The sequence below is a fragment of the Hordeum vulgare genome, unplaced genomic scaffold (assembly GCF_904849725.1).
Source record: "Hordeum vulgare subsp. vulgare unplaced genomic scaffold, MorexV3_pseudomolecules_assembly, whole genome shotgun sequence".
Classification (NCBI taxonomy): Eukaryota; Viridiplantae; Streptophyta; class Magnoliopsida; order Poales; family Poaceae; genus Hordeum; species Hordeum vulgare.
In genome coordinates this window covers 117,501-132,500 of record NW_025422530.1, presented here as the reverse complement: position 1 = coordinate 132,500, position 15,000 = coordinate 117,501, and the positions used below count along the sequence as shown (strand labels likewise).

The following is a 15,000-nucleotide window of genomic DNA, read 5'->3' as shown; positions in this document are numbered from 1 at the left end:
ATACATATGCAAAAAAATTCATTATTGGCCCACCATTGATTAGAAGATTTAGCTTGTATGAATCGCTATTGGTTTGATACGAATAATGGCAATCGTTTCAGTATGTTAAGGATACAGATGTATCCACAATTCATTTAGAGTTACTTAATAGTCTATTTCTTATACCATATCTCTATCCCGTGAAATTCTCGAGCCAAAAGATGGATGCCTATGCTGTGTTTCATTTTGCTAAATGATATCAATTAAATGGTGTATCAATTCCATAAATTGCATATAGCAATAAATAAATCAGCAAAATTCTTTCTACTATATTTAGATAGAAGAAACATTTCTTCTATCTAAAATAGTAGAAAGAATGTACCCTTCTATCCAAATCCAATTTGCATCGATAAAAAAAATCCAAATTCCAGTAGTAGATGAATAATTGCAAATTTGTGTGTGTACGAGATTAGAATAACTTCAAAATAACTGACATAATTTTTTATTTTTCCTGATCAGAAAAATACATGAAAAAGAAAGGAGGTAGAAAAATTTTAGGATTTATGGTTAAAGAAGAAAAAGAAGAAAACAGGGGTTCTGTTGAATTTCAAGTATTCAGTTTCACCAATAAGATACGGAGACTTGCTTCACATTTGGAATTACACAAAAAAGATTTTTCATCGGAAAGAGGTCTACGAAGACTTTTGGGAAAACGTCGACGTTTGCTGGCTTATTTGGCAAAGAAAAATAGAGTACGTTATAAGAAATTAATCGGTCAGTTGAATATTCGGGAGCAGTAATTTAATCCTTCAAATTTTTTTCTTGTTTTATTATTTTTTTAGTAGTCTTTATAGTAGTCTTAGATTTTTCATTTTGATGAGCCTCACTTTGAGGAATTCATGGAATAATCCATTTTCATGGAATAATGAATTAAGGAAGAAAGGATATGAGTCTACCGCTTACAAAAAAAGATCTCATGATAGTCAATATGGGCCCTCAACACCCATCAATGCATGGTGTTCTTCGACTGATCGTTACTCTTGATGGTGAGGATGTTATTGATTGTGAACCCATATTAGGGTATTTACACAGAGGAATGGAAAAAATCGCGGAAAACCGAACGATTATACAATACTTACCTTATGTAACAAGGTGGGATTATTTAGCTACTATGTTTACAGAAGCAATAACAGTAAATGCACCAGAATTCTTGGAGAATATTCAAATACCACAAAGAGCCAGCTATATTAGGGTAATTATGTTAGAGTTAAGCCGTATAGCTTCTCACTTGCTATGGCTTGGACCTTTTATGGCGGATCTCGGCGCACAGACTCCTTTTTTCTACATTTTTAGAGAGAGAGAATTAATATATGATCTATTTGAAGCTGCTACAGGTATGCGAATGATGCACAATTACTTCCGCATCGGAGGAGTAGCCGCCGATCTACCTTATGGATGGATCGATAAATGTTTAGATTTCTGTGATTATTTTTTACGCGGAGTTGTTGAATATCAACAACTTATTACACAGAATCCCATTTTTTTAGAGCGAGTTGAAGGAGTAGGTTTTATTAGCGGAGAAGAAGCAGTAAATTGGGGCTTATCGGGACCTATGTTACGAGCTTCTGGAATACAATGGGATCTTCGTAAAGTGGATCCTTATGAGTCTTACAACCAATTTGATTGGAAAGTCCAATGGCAAAAAGAAGGCGATTCATTAGCTCGCTATTTAGTACGAGTTGGTGAAATGAGCGAATCCATCAAAATAATTCAACAAGCTATAGAAAAAATTCCTGGAGGACCTTATGAGAATTTAGAAGTCCGACGCTTTAAGAAAGAAAAGAATTCTGAATGGAATGATTTTGAGTATAAATTTCTTGGTAAAAAACCTTCCCCCAATTTTGAATTGTCAAGGCAAGAGCTTTATGTAAGAGTGGAAGCCCCAAAAGGTGAATTAGGGATTTATCTAGTAGGAGATGATAGCCTTTTTCCCTGGAGATGGAAAATCCGTCCACCCGGTTTTATTAATTTGCAAATTCTTCCTCAACTAGTTAAAAAAATGAAATTGGCTGATATCATGACGATATTAGGTAGTATAGATATCATTATGGGGGAAGTTGATCGTTGAAATGATAATAGATAGGGTAGAGGTAGAAACTATCAATTCTTTTTCGAAATCGGAATTATTAAAAGAAGTCTATGGACTGATATCGATTCTACCCATTTTGACCCTCCTTTTAGGAATTACAAATAGAGGTACTCGTAATTGTGTGGTTAGAAAGAGAAATATCTGCGTCGATACAACAACGTATTGGTCCTGAATATGCTGGCCCCCTGGGCCTGCTTCAAGCTATAGCAGATGGGACTAAACTACTTTTTAAAGAAGATATTCTGCCATCGCGAGGAGATATTTCTTTATTTAGCATTGGACCTTCTATAGCAGTCATATCAGTTTTATTAAGTTTTTTAGTTATCCCTTTGGGATATCATTTTGTTTTAGCCGATCTTAGTATTGGTGTTTTTTTATGGATTGCCATTTCAAGTATAGCTCCTATTGGTCTTCTTATGGCAGGATATAGCTCAAATAATAAATATTCTTTTTCAGGCGGTCTACGAGCTGCTGCTCAATCCATTAGTTATGAAATACCATTAACTTTTTGTGTGCTAGCAATATCTCTACGTGTGATTCGTTAAAATAGGATCTTTTTCCTATAAAATCCATTAACTATTTATATTCCTTTTCTTATTTAGTATTTGGGTTGGTAAGTTAAACTAGATAGCTATATGAGTGAAATAAAACAGCTTCTAAATTTGTAGTAAAAAGAAAAAAATCTCATTTTCTACGTACAAGAAAAAAGTGGAAGTAAACATAAAGAGTGTAAACTCTTTATCCCAAGGTTGATATTTTTTAATTACTCATCATATCTTGAAGCGGGCAAGAATAAAGGATTCACAATATGGAATTCCATTATTAGAATACTCCTAGTTATTACTATAACTTAAAAATTCATAAGAAGAATCCACCAAAAGTTAGTGAAGGGTTAGGAACACTAAAGTACATAAAGGATTAGTAATGGAAAATCTAAAACATTAGAGATTTTTTCCCGTAAAAGGAATCATAATAAGGACTTGCAATTTGTAGAAATTATCAAGTAGTACTTTCTTCGGATTCCGATCCAGAGTATGTTCCCATTCACTTGTTAAGGAAATGGCTATCAAGAACGAATTAACCCTTTATCCATTTTTTCTTTTTAAATACCCCCTTCCCGGGGGAAAGAAGAATAGTAAAAAAGATATGGAGTGCACTAGAAAAAATTTGCATTATTTCCTTCCTCTATTCATGCAGAATTGCTCATGAACTAATACTCCACTCTTTCCATTTATTAATTGAATTCCTATAACAAAACAAGTACCAAGTGTTTTATTCCAAGATTAAGTTATTACTGAACAAAGAAAAATTTGGAATATATTATAAAGGATGAGATCAATTCAGAAGCGCTTTTTCTTATTCTAGCAGACGGAATTCCTTTGGTCTAATTTAGGACTTTCAAATCTATTTTATTTTACCTAATTCTATCTATGCCCCAGGGGCTAGGAACAGAACAAAACAGTCCTTTCCTTTTTCTGATCATAGAGAAGCCGTATGAAGCTAAGGTTTCATGTACGGTTTTGAAATAGCGGTGGGAACTGTGATGTTATCATCGACTATGATTATCTAACAGTTCAAGTACAGTTGATATAGTTGAAGCACAGTCAAAATATGGTTTTTTTGGATGGAATATTTGGCGTCAGCCTATAGGCTTTCTGGTTTTTTTAATTTCTTCTTTGGCAGAATGTGAAAGATTACCCTTTGATTTACCAGAAGCAGAGGAAGAATTAGTAGCAGGTTACCAAACTGAATATTCCGGTATCAAATATGGTTTATTTTATCTTGTTTCTTACCTAAATTTATTAGTTTCTTCTTTATTTGTAACAGTTCTCTACTTGGGCGGGTGGAATTTCTCTATTCCCTATATATCCTTTTTTGATTTTTTCCAAATGAATAAAGCAGTTGGAATTTTGGAAATGACAATGGGTATATTTATTACATTAACTAAAGCTTATTTATTTCTCTTCATTTCTATCACAATAAGATGGACTTTACCAAGGATGAGAATGGATCAGTTATTAAATCTTGGATGGAAATTTCTTTTACCTATTTCCCTGGGCAATCTATTATTAACAACCTCTTCTCAACTTGTTTCACTATAAATAAGATAATACAATAATAGATAGTAAGAATATTTTCAACACAAAAGCTCTCCCAAACAAGAGAAAGAAACATATCTTTTTCATAGATATTTAGAATGAATATGTTCCCTATGGTAACTGGGTTCATGAGTTATGGTCAACAAACAATACGTGCTACAAGGTACATAGGTCAAAGTTTCATAACTACCTTATCCCACACAAATCGTTTACCTATAACGATTCACTACCCTTATGAAAAATCAATTACACCAGAGCGTTTCCGAGGGCGAATCCACTTTGAATTTGATAAATGTATTGCTTGTGAAGTATGTGTTCGCGTATGTCCGATAGATCTACCCGTTGTGGATTGGAGATTTGAAAAGGATATAAAAAGAAAACAATTGCTTAATTATAGTATTGATTTCGGAGTTTGTATATTTTGTGGCAATTGTGTTGAGTACTGTCCAACAAGCTGTTTATCAATGACTGAAGAATATGAACTTTCTACCTATGATCGTCATGAATTGAATTACAATCAAATTGCTTTAAGTCGGTTACCAATCTCCATAATGGGAGATTACACAATTCAAACAATTAGGAATTCGTCTGAAAGTAAAATAAACGAAGAAAAATCTTCGAATTCAAGAACGATTACTGATTACTAAACTTTGATTTTGTCTTTTTGTTATAAAAATCTACTAATTCTTTATTAAACTATAAAGAAAAACGAATAACTACTGCTTATTGGAAATTTTTTCTTATTTTAAATCAGACTAGATTTTGATGATATAATATAGTTTATAACTATACAGTTTATACACAAAAAATACCCTAATCCCTTTTTCCTTCCTCGAATCCTTTAGTTTTAGTCAGTTCATGAAAAATTTTATACTATTAATTTCTTTTTATCCATAATGGATTTACCTGGACCAATACATGAGATTCTTATGCTATTTGGGGGATTTATTCTTCTACTAGGGGGTCTAGGAGTAGTATTACTTACCAACCCCATTTATTCTGCCTTTTCGCTGGGATTAGTTCTTGTTTGTATATCCTTATTCTATTTTTTATTAAATTCCTACTTTGTAGCTGTCGCACAACTTCTTATTTATGTGGGAGCCATAAATGTCTTGATCATATTCGCTGTAATGTTCGTAAATGGCTCAGAATGGTCTAAAGATAAGAATTATTGGACTATTGGAGATGGGTTCACTTCACTCGTTTGTATAACTTTTGTTTTTTCACTAATGACTACTATCCCAGATACGTCATGGTATGGAATTCTTTGGACTACAAGATCAAACCAAATAGTAGAACAGGGTCTCATAAATAATGTTCAACAAATTGGAATTCATTTAGCAACCGATTTTTATCTTCCGTTTGAACTCATTTCCATAATTCTTCTAGTTTCTTTAATAGGTGCAATTACTATGGCTCGGCAATAAGAAAACTTAGAAAAAGTAAAAATTATAAGAATTGCAAATCTAAAATAAATAACTAAAGAATCACAATTTTGATTTAGTAAAACCCATCTACTGCCAACAAATACCTCCTTTCTTTTCTCTTTTGTTGTGTAATTGTTCTATTGTAATTAATTGAATCGGTTCAATTCTTTGCCCTCATATTGAAATGAATCGAGATTGATAAGGAGTTAGTTAATGATGTTTGAGCATGTACTTTTTTTGAGTGTCTATTTATTTTCGATTGGTATCTATGGATTGATCACAAGCCGAAACATGGTTAGAGCTCTAATATGTCTTGAACTTATACTGAATTCAATTAATCTAAATCTCGTAACATTTTCTGATCTATTTGATAGTCGCCAATTAAAAGGAGATATTTTCGCCATTTTTGTTATAGCCCTTGCCGCTGCTGAAGCCGCTATTGGACTATCCATTCTTTCTTCCATCCATCGTAATAGGAAATCCACTCGTATCAATCAATCTAATTTATTGAATAATTAGACTTTTTAATAATTAGACATAAAATCCTCTAAACAAAGGCGCACATATTAAAATAATATAGAAATCCATACTATTTTCTTAGTATTATTTGAGAATATCCTTTTTTTTTTAGTAAGTAGGTTATTGCATAGTATTCTTTTTCACTTAAATGAATTTTTGTATTTGTAATTCATTGATATTGCAATATTCAAATTGCAATAATTTATATTGAAAAGACGATAGCCAATAAAATAAATTGGCTAATTCGAAATCGTCTGTACAATTTGTAAAATTCTTTCTTATTGTTGAAGTCCAAAATTCAAGTCTCTTGGCTCTTTTCACGCTTTCTCACAAACGGATTAAAAAATAGATTTTTAATTTTGAAGTTTGGATAAACCATTGCTTCGTCTGGTGTCTACAATACATATGACTCATATAGTACTAATTTTCTTTTTACCAGATCGAAAAATTTTATGTTGAAAAGAAAAATTTATAGATCCAATGTCACATTCCGTAAAAATTTATGATACATGTATAGGATGCACTCAATGTGTACGAGCTTGTCCAACAGATGTATTAGAAATGATACCCTGGGATGGATGTAAAGCCAAGCAAATTGCTTCCGCGCCGAGAACCGAAGATTGTGTGGGTTGTAAGAGATGTGAATCTGCCTGCCCGACAGATTTTTTAAGTGTCCGCGTTTATTTAGGGCCTGAAACAACCCGTAGCATGGCTCTATCTTATTGATACGTTACAAAAACAAAAAACTTCATTTGAATCGTCTGATTCCTCTTTACCGAAGAAGCCTGTGCTCGAAATAATCGAGCACGGGCTTTTCTGGTCAAAACGTATCTTGTCTTTATCACTTTATCATGAGTTATTTTCCTTGGTTAACAATACTTGTTGTTTTGCCGATATTTGCCGGTTCATTAATTTTCTTTTTACCTCATAAGGGAAACAAAATCGTTAGGTGGTATACTATATCTATTTGTTTATTAGAATTCCTTCTAATGACTTATGCGTTCTGTTATCATTTCCAACTGGAGGATCCCTTAATTCAATTAAAGGAGGATTATAAATGGATAGATGTCTTCGATTTCCATTGGAGATTGGGAATCGATGGACTTTCATTAGGATCCATTTTATTGACAGGATTTATCACTACTTTAGCTACTTTAGCAGCTTGGCCAATTACACGGAATTCGCGATTATTCTATTTCCTGATGCTCGCAATGTATAGTGGTCAAATAGGATTATTTTCTTCGCGAGACCTTTTACTTTTTTTTATCATGTGGGAGTTAGAATTAATTCCTGTTTACTTACTTTTATCCATGTGGGGGGGAAAGAGGCGTCTATATTCAGCTACAAAGTTTATTTTGTATACTGCAGGCGGTTCTATTTTTTTCTTAATCGGAGTTCTGGGTATGGGCTTATACGGTTCCAACGAACCAGGATTAGATTTGGAAAGATTAATTAATCAATCATACCCCGCAACCTTGGAAATACTTTTATATTTTGGCTTCCTTATTGCTTATGCTGTCAAATTGCCGATTATACCCCTACATACGTGGTTACCAGATACCCATGGGGAAGCACATTATAGTACATGTATGCTTTTAGCGGGAATATTATTAAAGATGGGAGCATATGGATTGATTCGGATCAACATGGAATTGTTACCTCATGCTCATTATCTATTTTCGCCCTGGTTAGTAATAATAGGAGCTATCCAAATAATCTATGCAGCTTCAACTTCTCTTGGTCAACGAAATTTCAAAAAAAGAATAGCTTATTCCTCTGTATCTCACATGGGTTTCATAATTATAGGAATTGGTTCCATAACCAACATTGGACTCAATGGAGCTATTTTACAAATATTATCCCATGGATTTATTGGTGCTACACTTTTTTTCTTGGCAGGAACCGCTTCTGATAGAATGCGTCTTGTTTATCTCGAAGAACTGGGAGGAATATCTATCCCAATGCCTAAAATTTTTACCATGTTTAGTAGCTTTTCAATGGCTTCTCTTGCCTTACCAGGAATGAGTGGTTTTGTCGCAGAATTAGTAGTATTTTTTGGACTAATTACTAGTCCAAAATTTTTGTTAATGCCAAAAGCACTAATTACTTTTGTAATGGCAATTGGAATGATATTAACTCCTATTTATTTATTATCTATGTTACGCCAGATGTTCTATGGATACAAGCTATTTAATGTTCCAAACGCAAATTTTGTGGATTCTGGACCACGAGAACTCTTTATTTTAATCTGTATCTTTTTACCAGTAATAGGAATTGGTATTTATCCAGATTTTGTTCTCTCCCTATCCGTTGACAGGGTAGAGGCTCTCTTATCCAATTATTATCCTAAATAGGTTTGGTTTTTTTTACTAGTCTGCTCTATTAATGCAGAAATAAGTAAAAAAGTATAATTAGATCTATCTCGAATTTTTGAGAACCCTTTGAGAAGGCGCTCAAGGGGTTCTCAAATAAAATATAAAAGTAAAAACGTTCATTTCATGAACGTTTTTTTTTATGTAATCATTTAGGTGTTAATGTAAACGAACCATAACTATGTAAACCTATTCCTAATAGATTGATACCAAAATAACAAATCCAAATTATAAGAAATCCTATCGAAGCTATAAGTGCAGAATTCGTACCCTTCCAATTTGGATTTGTTCTACTATGTAAATAAATTGCGAATATGGTCCAAGTAATAAATGCCCAAGTTTCCTTAGGATCCCAATTCCAATAGGATCCCCAGGCCTCATTAGCCCATACTGCTCCACAAAGAATACCTATGGTTAAAAGGGTAAATCCTAGGCTAATGATACGATAACTCCAAGAATCCAAACGCTCCGTTAATTGATATTTGTAATAATTTGGAAATGAAGGGACAGGGGCGCTTTTTAAAGCACTTCTTTTTGCATAAAAAAATGCAATCTCACTAAAGAAAAATGTTTTATTTAAAACATTTTTTTTCTTTTTAGAAAAGAAATGGAAATTATTTCGAAATCTAATGATTAGAATAGCGGCAGATAATAAGGATCCGCACAAAAGAGTTGCATAACTTAATAACATCATACTGACATGCATCATTAACCACTGAGATTGTAGAGCAGGTACTAGTATCGTGGATTGATGCATTTCAGTTAAAAGACCCGACGTGGCAAAGCCTTGCGTTAAAATAGTACTTGGCGTAGTTATTGTGCTTAAATCATTTTTAGAGTTCTGTATTTTAGGAATGGTATGAAGAATATACAGAGCCCATGAAAGGAAGATCAATGACTCATATAAATTACTTAATGGAAAATGTCCCGAAGAAACCCAACGAGAAACTAAGAATCCTGTTATAGAGAAAAAAGTAACTATCATTCCTTTTTCTGACGAATCACGTAATCTCCCAAGTTCACGAACTAATAAGGTTATCAAATGAATCGTAATCACAATTGAAATCGTTGAGAAAGAGATATGAGTTAGTATATGTTCTAAAGTTGCAAATAGCATAAGGGGAAGGTCCCATTACAAAATTGTAAATTTCGAATTGATTTCTAATCTATTGTATTCCTTTTCAAGAATGCCGCCACTCGGATTCGAACCGAGATGCTTGAGCACTGCTTCCTAAGAGCAGCGTGTCTACCAATTTCACCATGGCGGCTAACTTCAAATAATAGGTAACTTAAAAGAATAATAGCTATTATCTCGGGAATCGTCGATATTGGGAAAGTCCATAAAATTTAGGAACATTAGAGTTTTCATTAAAATGGACTTCGTTTGGTAGTATCGTTTCCATTTTTTTTTTACAATAAACTCTTGCTTTGCCCAATAGAAACACTGGTTGAAAGAGTTGGAACTTCTTTTTTCTAACTTGCAATTATAGATATAGAACTAATTTTTTCTAATTAATTTATCGTTTAAATTTTGAAAATTCTTTCAATACAATGAAAAAAATCCAAAAGGGTTTCTATTTAATGATGAAATTAAAATGGATAAATAGAAAAGGCTTTTTGGATTTTTGAAAAATTTCTAGAATGAAAGTCTTTATGCTCTTATTAATAAGATTTACTAACCTTATGATTTTGGATAAGATAGGTGGAAGTTGTAAGTCCTATTGTAAGAATACTCCACTTTTCATAATTTTCATAATAAAATATGAGCATTCTATTATGAAAATTATGAAAAGTTCATTGATAGGAAAAGAATACTTAGCACACAGTATACCAAACAAAACTTTTTTTTATTGTATATATAAGAGGGGTTTGTTATAAGAATATTGTACCGAAGTAATTCGACACATAAAAGTACATTCAAAGAAGAATCCAAATTATTAAATAATTGGAATTCTTTTTTGAAAAATCAATTCATATTATTCCAAAATCTTATTATTTGTTTGTTTGTTGCCCAGAAAAACCCTTTGGTTTTGGATGCTCATTACCACTGGAAAATGATCTTGATTTTACTAAAGAATAAGATTGTACTATGGAAAAATAAGTCTTTTTCTTCCAAATATTTTTACGAATACGCTTTTTTGACATTGAAGTACGTTTTTTTGGAACTGCCATTCAAAAAGGAAATTACTTTTTTCTAGTTGTATGTGAAAGACATCTATTGCTGCAAATCAATCCTTCTTTCTTGTTTTTATTAGTATTTATACTTAGATACTGAAAGATACTGAAATTGTGAATTATTTTTTACTTCATTTTGTCTAATGCGGATAAGACAAGAATTTTTAAACATTTTTTCTGTATATATTTTATACTTTGTTTTAATAATATAGAATATATAGAAGGGTTTCCCATTTATATCTATTTATATATCAAGTATACTCCATATATAGATATATGGTATGGAAGCCTATCCCCCGGGGGGATAAAAAGAAGGGAAAATTCAAATAGTTAATTAAGCTCAGAATGATATTGTATTGTATTCCATAAAGGAAAGGAATTCTAATCAAAACAAAAAATACTGAGTCTCTTAAACAAGACATTCTAAAACTTAGGTAATTTATAGTCATAAGGACTATTCGATAATTTCTTATAAACATAGATTTTCATTGGAATTCACTCAATCAGTTATGGAACAAGAGAGCTGTTTCATCTTTGTTTTAAAGAAATATAAAAATGAATAGAAAGTAAAAAGTAAAACGATTCCTTTTTTTTTTTTTGTAAATATCTTTATTTAGATAATAACTAGGTAACGAAGTTATTTGATTAACTTTTTGAATTTAACCAACTAAACCCATTCTTCATTTTTTATTATTTCAATGAGATAAATTTTTAAAAAATGAAGAATTCCAGTATTTTTTCTTATTCTTTTTATTTATTCTTTCAGAAAGAGATAAGAGTTGGTTTGGTGAATCGGAAACAATTTTATAGAAAAATTGAAGTAAAAATCGCAATTTCTTTTCTTATGGAACATACATATCAATATGCATGGGTAATCCCTCTTCTCCCACTTCCAGTTATTATGTCAATGGGATTTGGCCTTATTCTTATTCCGACAGCAACAAAAAATCTTCGTCGCATATGGGCTTTTCCTAGTGTTTTACTCTTAAGTATAGCTATGGTATTCTCAGTTCAACTGTCTATTCAACAAATAAATGGAAGTTCTATCTATCAATATCTATGGTCTTGGACCGTCAATAATGATTTTTCTTTAGAATTTGGATACTTGATTGACCCACTTACTTCTATTATGTTAATACTAATTACTACTGTAGGAATCCTGGTTCTTATTTATAGTGATGGTTATATGTCTCACGATGAAGGATATTTGAGATTTTTTGTTTATATAAGTTTTTTCAATACTTCTATGTTGGGATTGGTTACTAGCTCCAATTTGATACAAATTTATTTTTTTTGGGAACTCGTGGGAATGTGTTCTTATTTATTGATAGGCTTTTGGTTTACACGACCAATCGCAGCGAGTGCTTGTCAAAAAGCTTTTGTAACTAATCGTGTAGGGGATTTTGGTCTATTATTAGGAATTTTAGGTTTTTTTTGGATAACAGGTAGTTTAGAGTTTAGGGATTTGTTCCAAATCGCTAATAACTGGATTCCTAATAATGGAATTAACTCTTTACTTACTACTTTGTGTGCTTTTTTATTATTCCTTGGTGCAGTTGCGAAATCCGCACAATTCCCTCTTCACGTATGGTTACCCGATGCTATGGAAGGACCCACTCCTATTTCGGCTCTTATACACGCAGCAACTATGGTTGCTGCGGGAATTTTTCTTCTAGCTCGACTTCTTCCTCTTTTCATATCTTTACCTTTGATAATGAGTTTTATTTCTTTAGTAGGTACAATAACACTATTCTTAGGAGCTACTTTAGCTCTTGCTCAGAGAGATATTAAAAGAAGCTTAGCCTATTCTACAATGTCTCAATTGGGTTATATGATGTTAGCTCTAGGTATAGGTTCTTATCAAGCTGCTTTATTCCATTTGATCACTCATGCTTATTCAAAAGCTTTATTGTTCTTGGGATCTGGATCCGTTATTCATTCAATGGAACCTCTTGTTGGGTATTCACCAGATAAAAGTCAAAATATGGTTCTTATGGGCGGTTTAAGAAAATACATTCCAATCACAAGAACTACTTTTTTATGGGGTACACTTTCTCTTTGTGGTATTCCACCTCTTGCTTGCTTCTGGTCCAAAGATGAAATCCTTAGTAATAGTTGGTTGTATTCGCCCTTTTTTGGAATAATAGCTTCCTTTACTGCAGGATTAACTGCCTTTTATATGTTTCGGATATATTTACTTACATTTGGTGGGTATTTGCGTGTTCATTTTCAAAATTACAGTAGCACTAAAGAGAGTTCCTTGTATTCAATATCCTTATGGGGAAAAAGGATACCCAAAGGAGTGAATAGGGATTTCGTTTTATCAACAACGAAGAGTGGAGTTTCTTTTTTTTCACAAAATATACCCAAAATTCAAGGTAATACAAGAAATAGGATAGGATCCTTTACTACGTCTTTTGGGGCTAAAAACACTTTTGCCTATCCGCATGAAACGGGAAATACTATGTTATTTCCTCTTCTTATATTACTACTTTTCACTTTGTTCATTGGATTCATAGGAATCTCTTTTGATAATGGAGGAATGGATAATGGAATAGCAGAGTTAACCATATTATCAAAGTGGTTAACTCCCTCAAAAAACTTTACCCAGGAAAGTTCTAATTCTTTTGTAAATTCATATGAATTTATTACTAATGCAATTTCTTCTGTAACTCTAGCTATCTTTGGTTTATTCATAGCATATATCTTCTATGGATCTGCTTATTCTTTTTTTCAGAATTTGGATTTAATAAACTCTTTTGTAAAAAGAAATCCTAAAAAAGAATTTTTGGATCAAGTAAAAAAAAATATATACAGTTGGTCATATAATCGTGGTTATATAGATATTTTCTATACTAGGGTCTTTACCCTCGGTATAAGAGGGTTAACCGAACTAACGGAGTTTTTTGATAAGGGTGTTATTGATGGAATTACCAATGGAGTGGGTCTTGCTAGTTTTTGTATAGGAGAAGAAATTAAATATGTAGGGGGAGGTCGAATCTCGTCTTATTTATTCTTTTTTTTATGTTATGTATCTGTGTTTTTATTCTTTTTTCTTTCTTAAGTTAAGGAATTCAAGTCTCTTGCAAAAATAACTATCCTACCCCTTTCTACAATCTCTCTATAATCCCACCTTGTTACATAAGGTAAGTATTGTATAATCGTTCGGTTTTCCGCGATTTTTTCCATTCCTCTGTGTAAATACCCTAATATGGGTTCACAATCAATAACATCCTCACCATCAAGAGTAACGATCAGTCGAAGAACACCATGCATTGATGGGTGTTGAGGGCCCATATTGACTATCATGAGATCTTTTTTTGTAAGCGGTAGACTCATATCCTTTCTTCCTTAATTCATTATTCCATGAAAATGGATTATTCCATGAATTCCTCAAAGTGAGGCTCATCAAAATGAAAAATCTAAGACTACTATAAAGACTACTAAAAAAATAATAAAACAAGAAAAAAATTTGAAGGATTAAATTACTGCTCCCGAATATTCAACTGACCGATTAATTTCTTATAACGTACTCTATTTTTCTTTGCCAAATAAGCCAGCAAACGTCGACGTTTTCCCAAAAGTCTTCGTAGACCTCTTTCCGATGAAAAATCTTTTTTGTGTAATTCCAAATGTGAAGCAAGTCTCCGTATCTTATTGGTGAAACTGAATACTTGAAATTCAACAGAACCCCTGTTTTCTTCTTTTTCTTCTTTAACCATAAATCCTAAAATTTTTCTACCTCCTTTCTTTTTCATGTATTTTTCTGATCAGGAAAAATAAAAAATTATGTCAGTTATTTTGAAGTTATTCTAATCTCGTACACACACAAATTTGCAATTATTCATCTACTACTGGAATTTGGATTTTTTTTATCGATGCAAATTGGATTTGGATAGAAGGGTACATTCTTTCTACTATTTTAGATAGAAGAAATGTTTCTTCTATCTAAATATAGTAGAAAGAATTTTGCTGATTTATTTATTGCTATATGCAATTTATGGAATTGATACACCATTTAATTGATATCATTTAGCAAAATGAAACACAGCATAGGCATCCATCTTTTGGCTCGAGAATTTCACGGGATAGAGATATGGTATAAGAAATAGACTATTAAGTAACTCTAAATGAATTGTGGATACATCTGTATCCTTAACATACTGAAACGATTGCCATTATTCGTATCAAACCAATAGCGATTCATACAAGCTAAATCTTCTAATCAATGGTGGGCCAATAATGAATTTTTTTGCATATGTATTAAGACGCTTGGCCTG

The 15,000-nt window shown here is 32.2% G+C and overlaps 1 protein-coding gene, 1 non-coding gene and 1 pseudogene across 2 annotated transcripts in view; 2 read left to right on the top strand and 1 right to left on the bottom strand.

The window, feature by feature from the left end:
* The window catches only part of LOC123419084 (NAD(P)H-quinone oxidoreductase subunit 1, chloroplastic-like), an 8,031-nt gene extending 1,119 nt beyond the window's left edge, over positions 1–6,912 (top strand). The window contains exons 1-2 of the mRNA XM_045107131.1: positions 1–1,131; positions 3,693–6,912. The exon at positions 1–1,131 is cut by the window's left edge and continues 1,119 nt beyond it. Coding sequence (XP_044963066.1) covers positions 926–1,131; positions 3,693–4,230 — 744 coding nt within the window. The 5' untranslated portion in view covers positions 1–925 and the 3' untranslated portion in view covers positions 4,231–6,912. The remainder of the gene's footprint in view (positions 1,132–3,692) is intronic.
* Positions 1,125–2,802, top strand: LOC123419083 (annotated as a pseudogene).
* A 2,821-nt stretch (positions 6,913–9,733) lies between the features above and the next one.
* Positions 9,734–9,813, bottom strand: TRNAL-UAG. The gene has a single exon. It is a non-coding gene; the product is annotated as a tRNA-Leu (tRNA).
* Between the last annotated feature and the right edge of the window lie 5,187 nt (positions 9,814–15,000).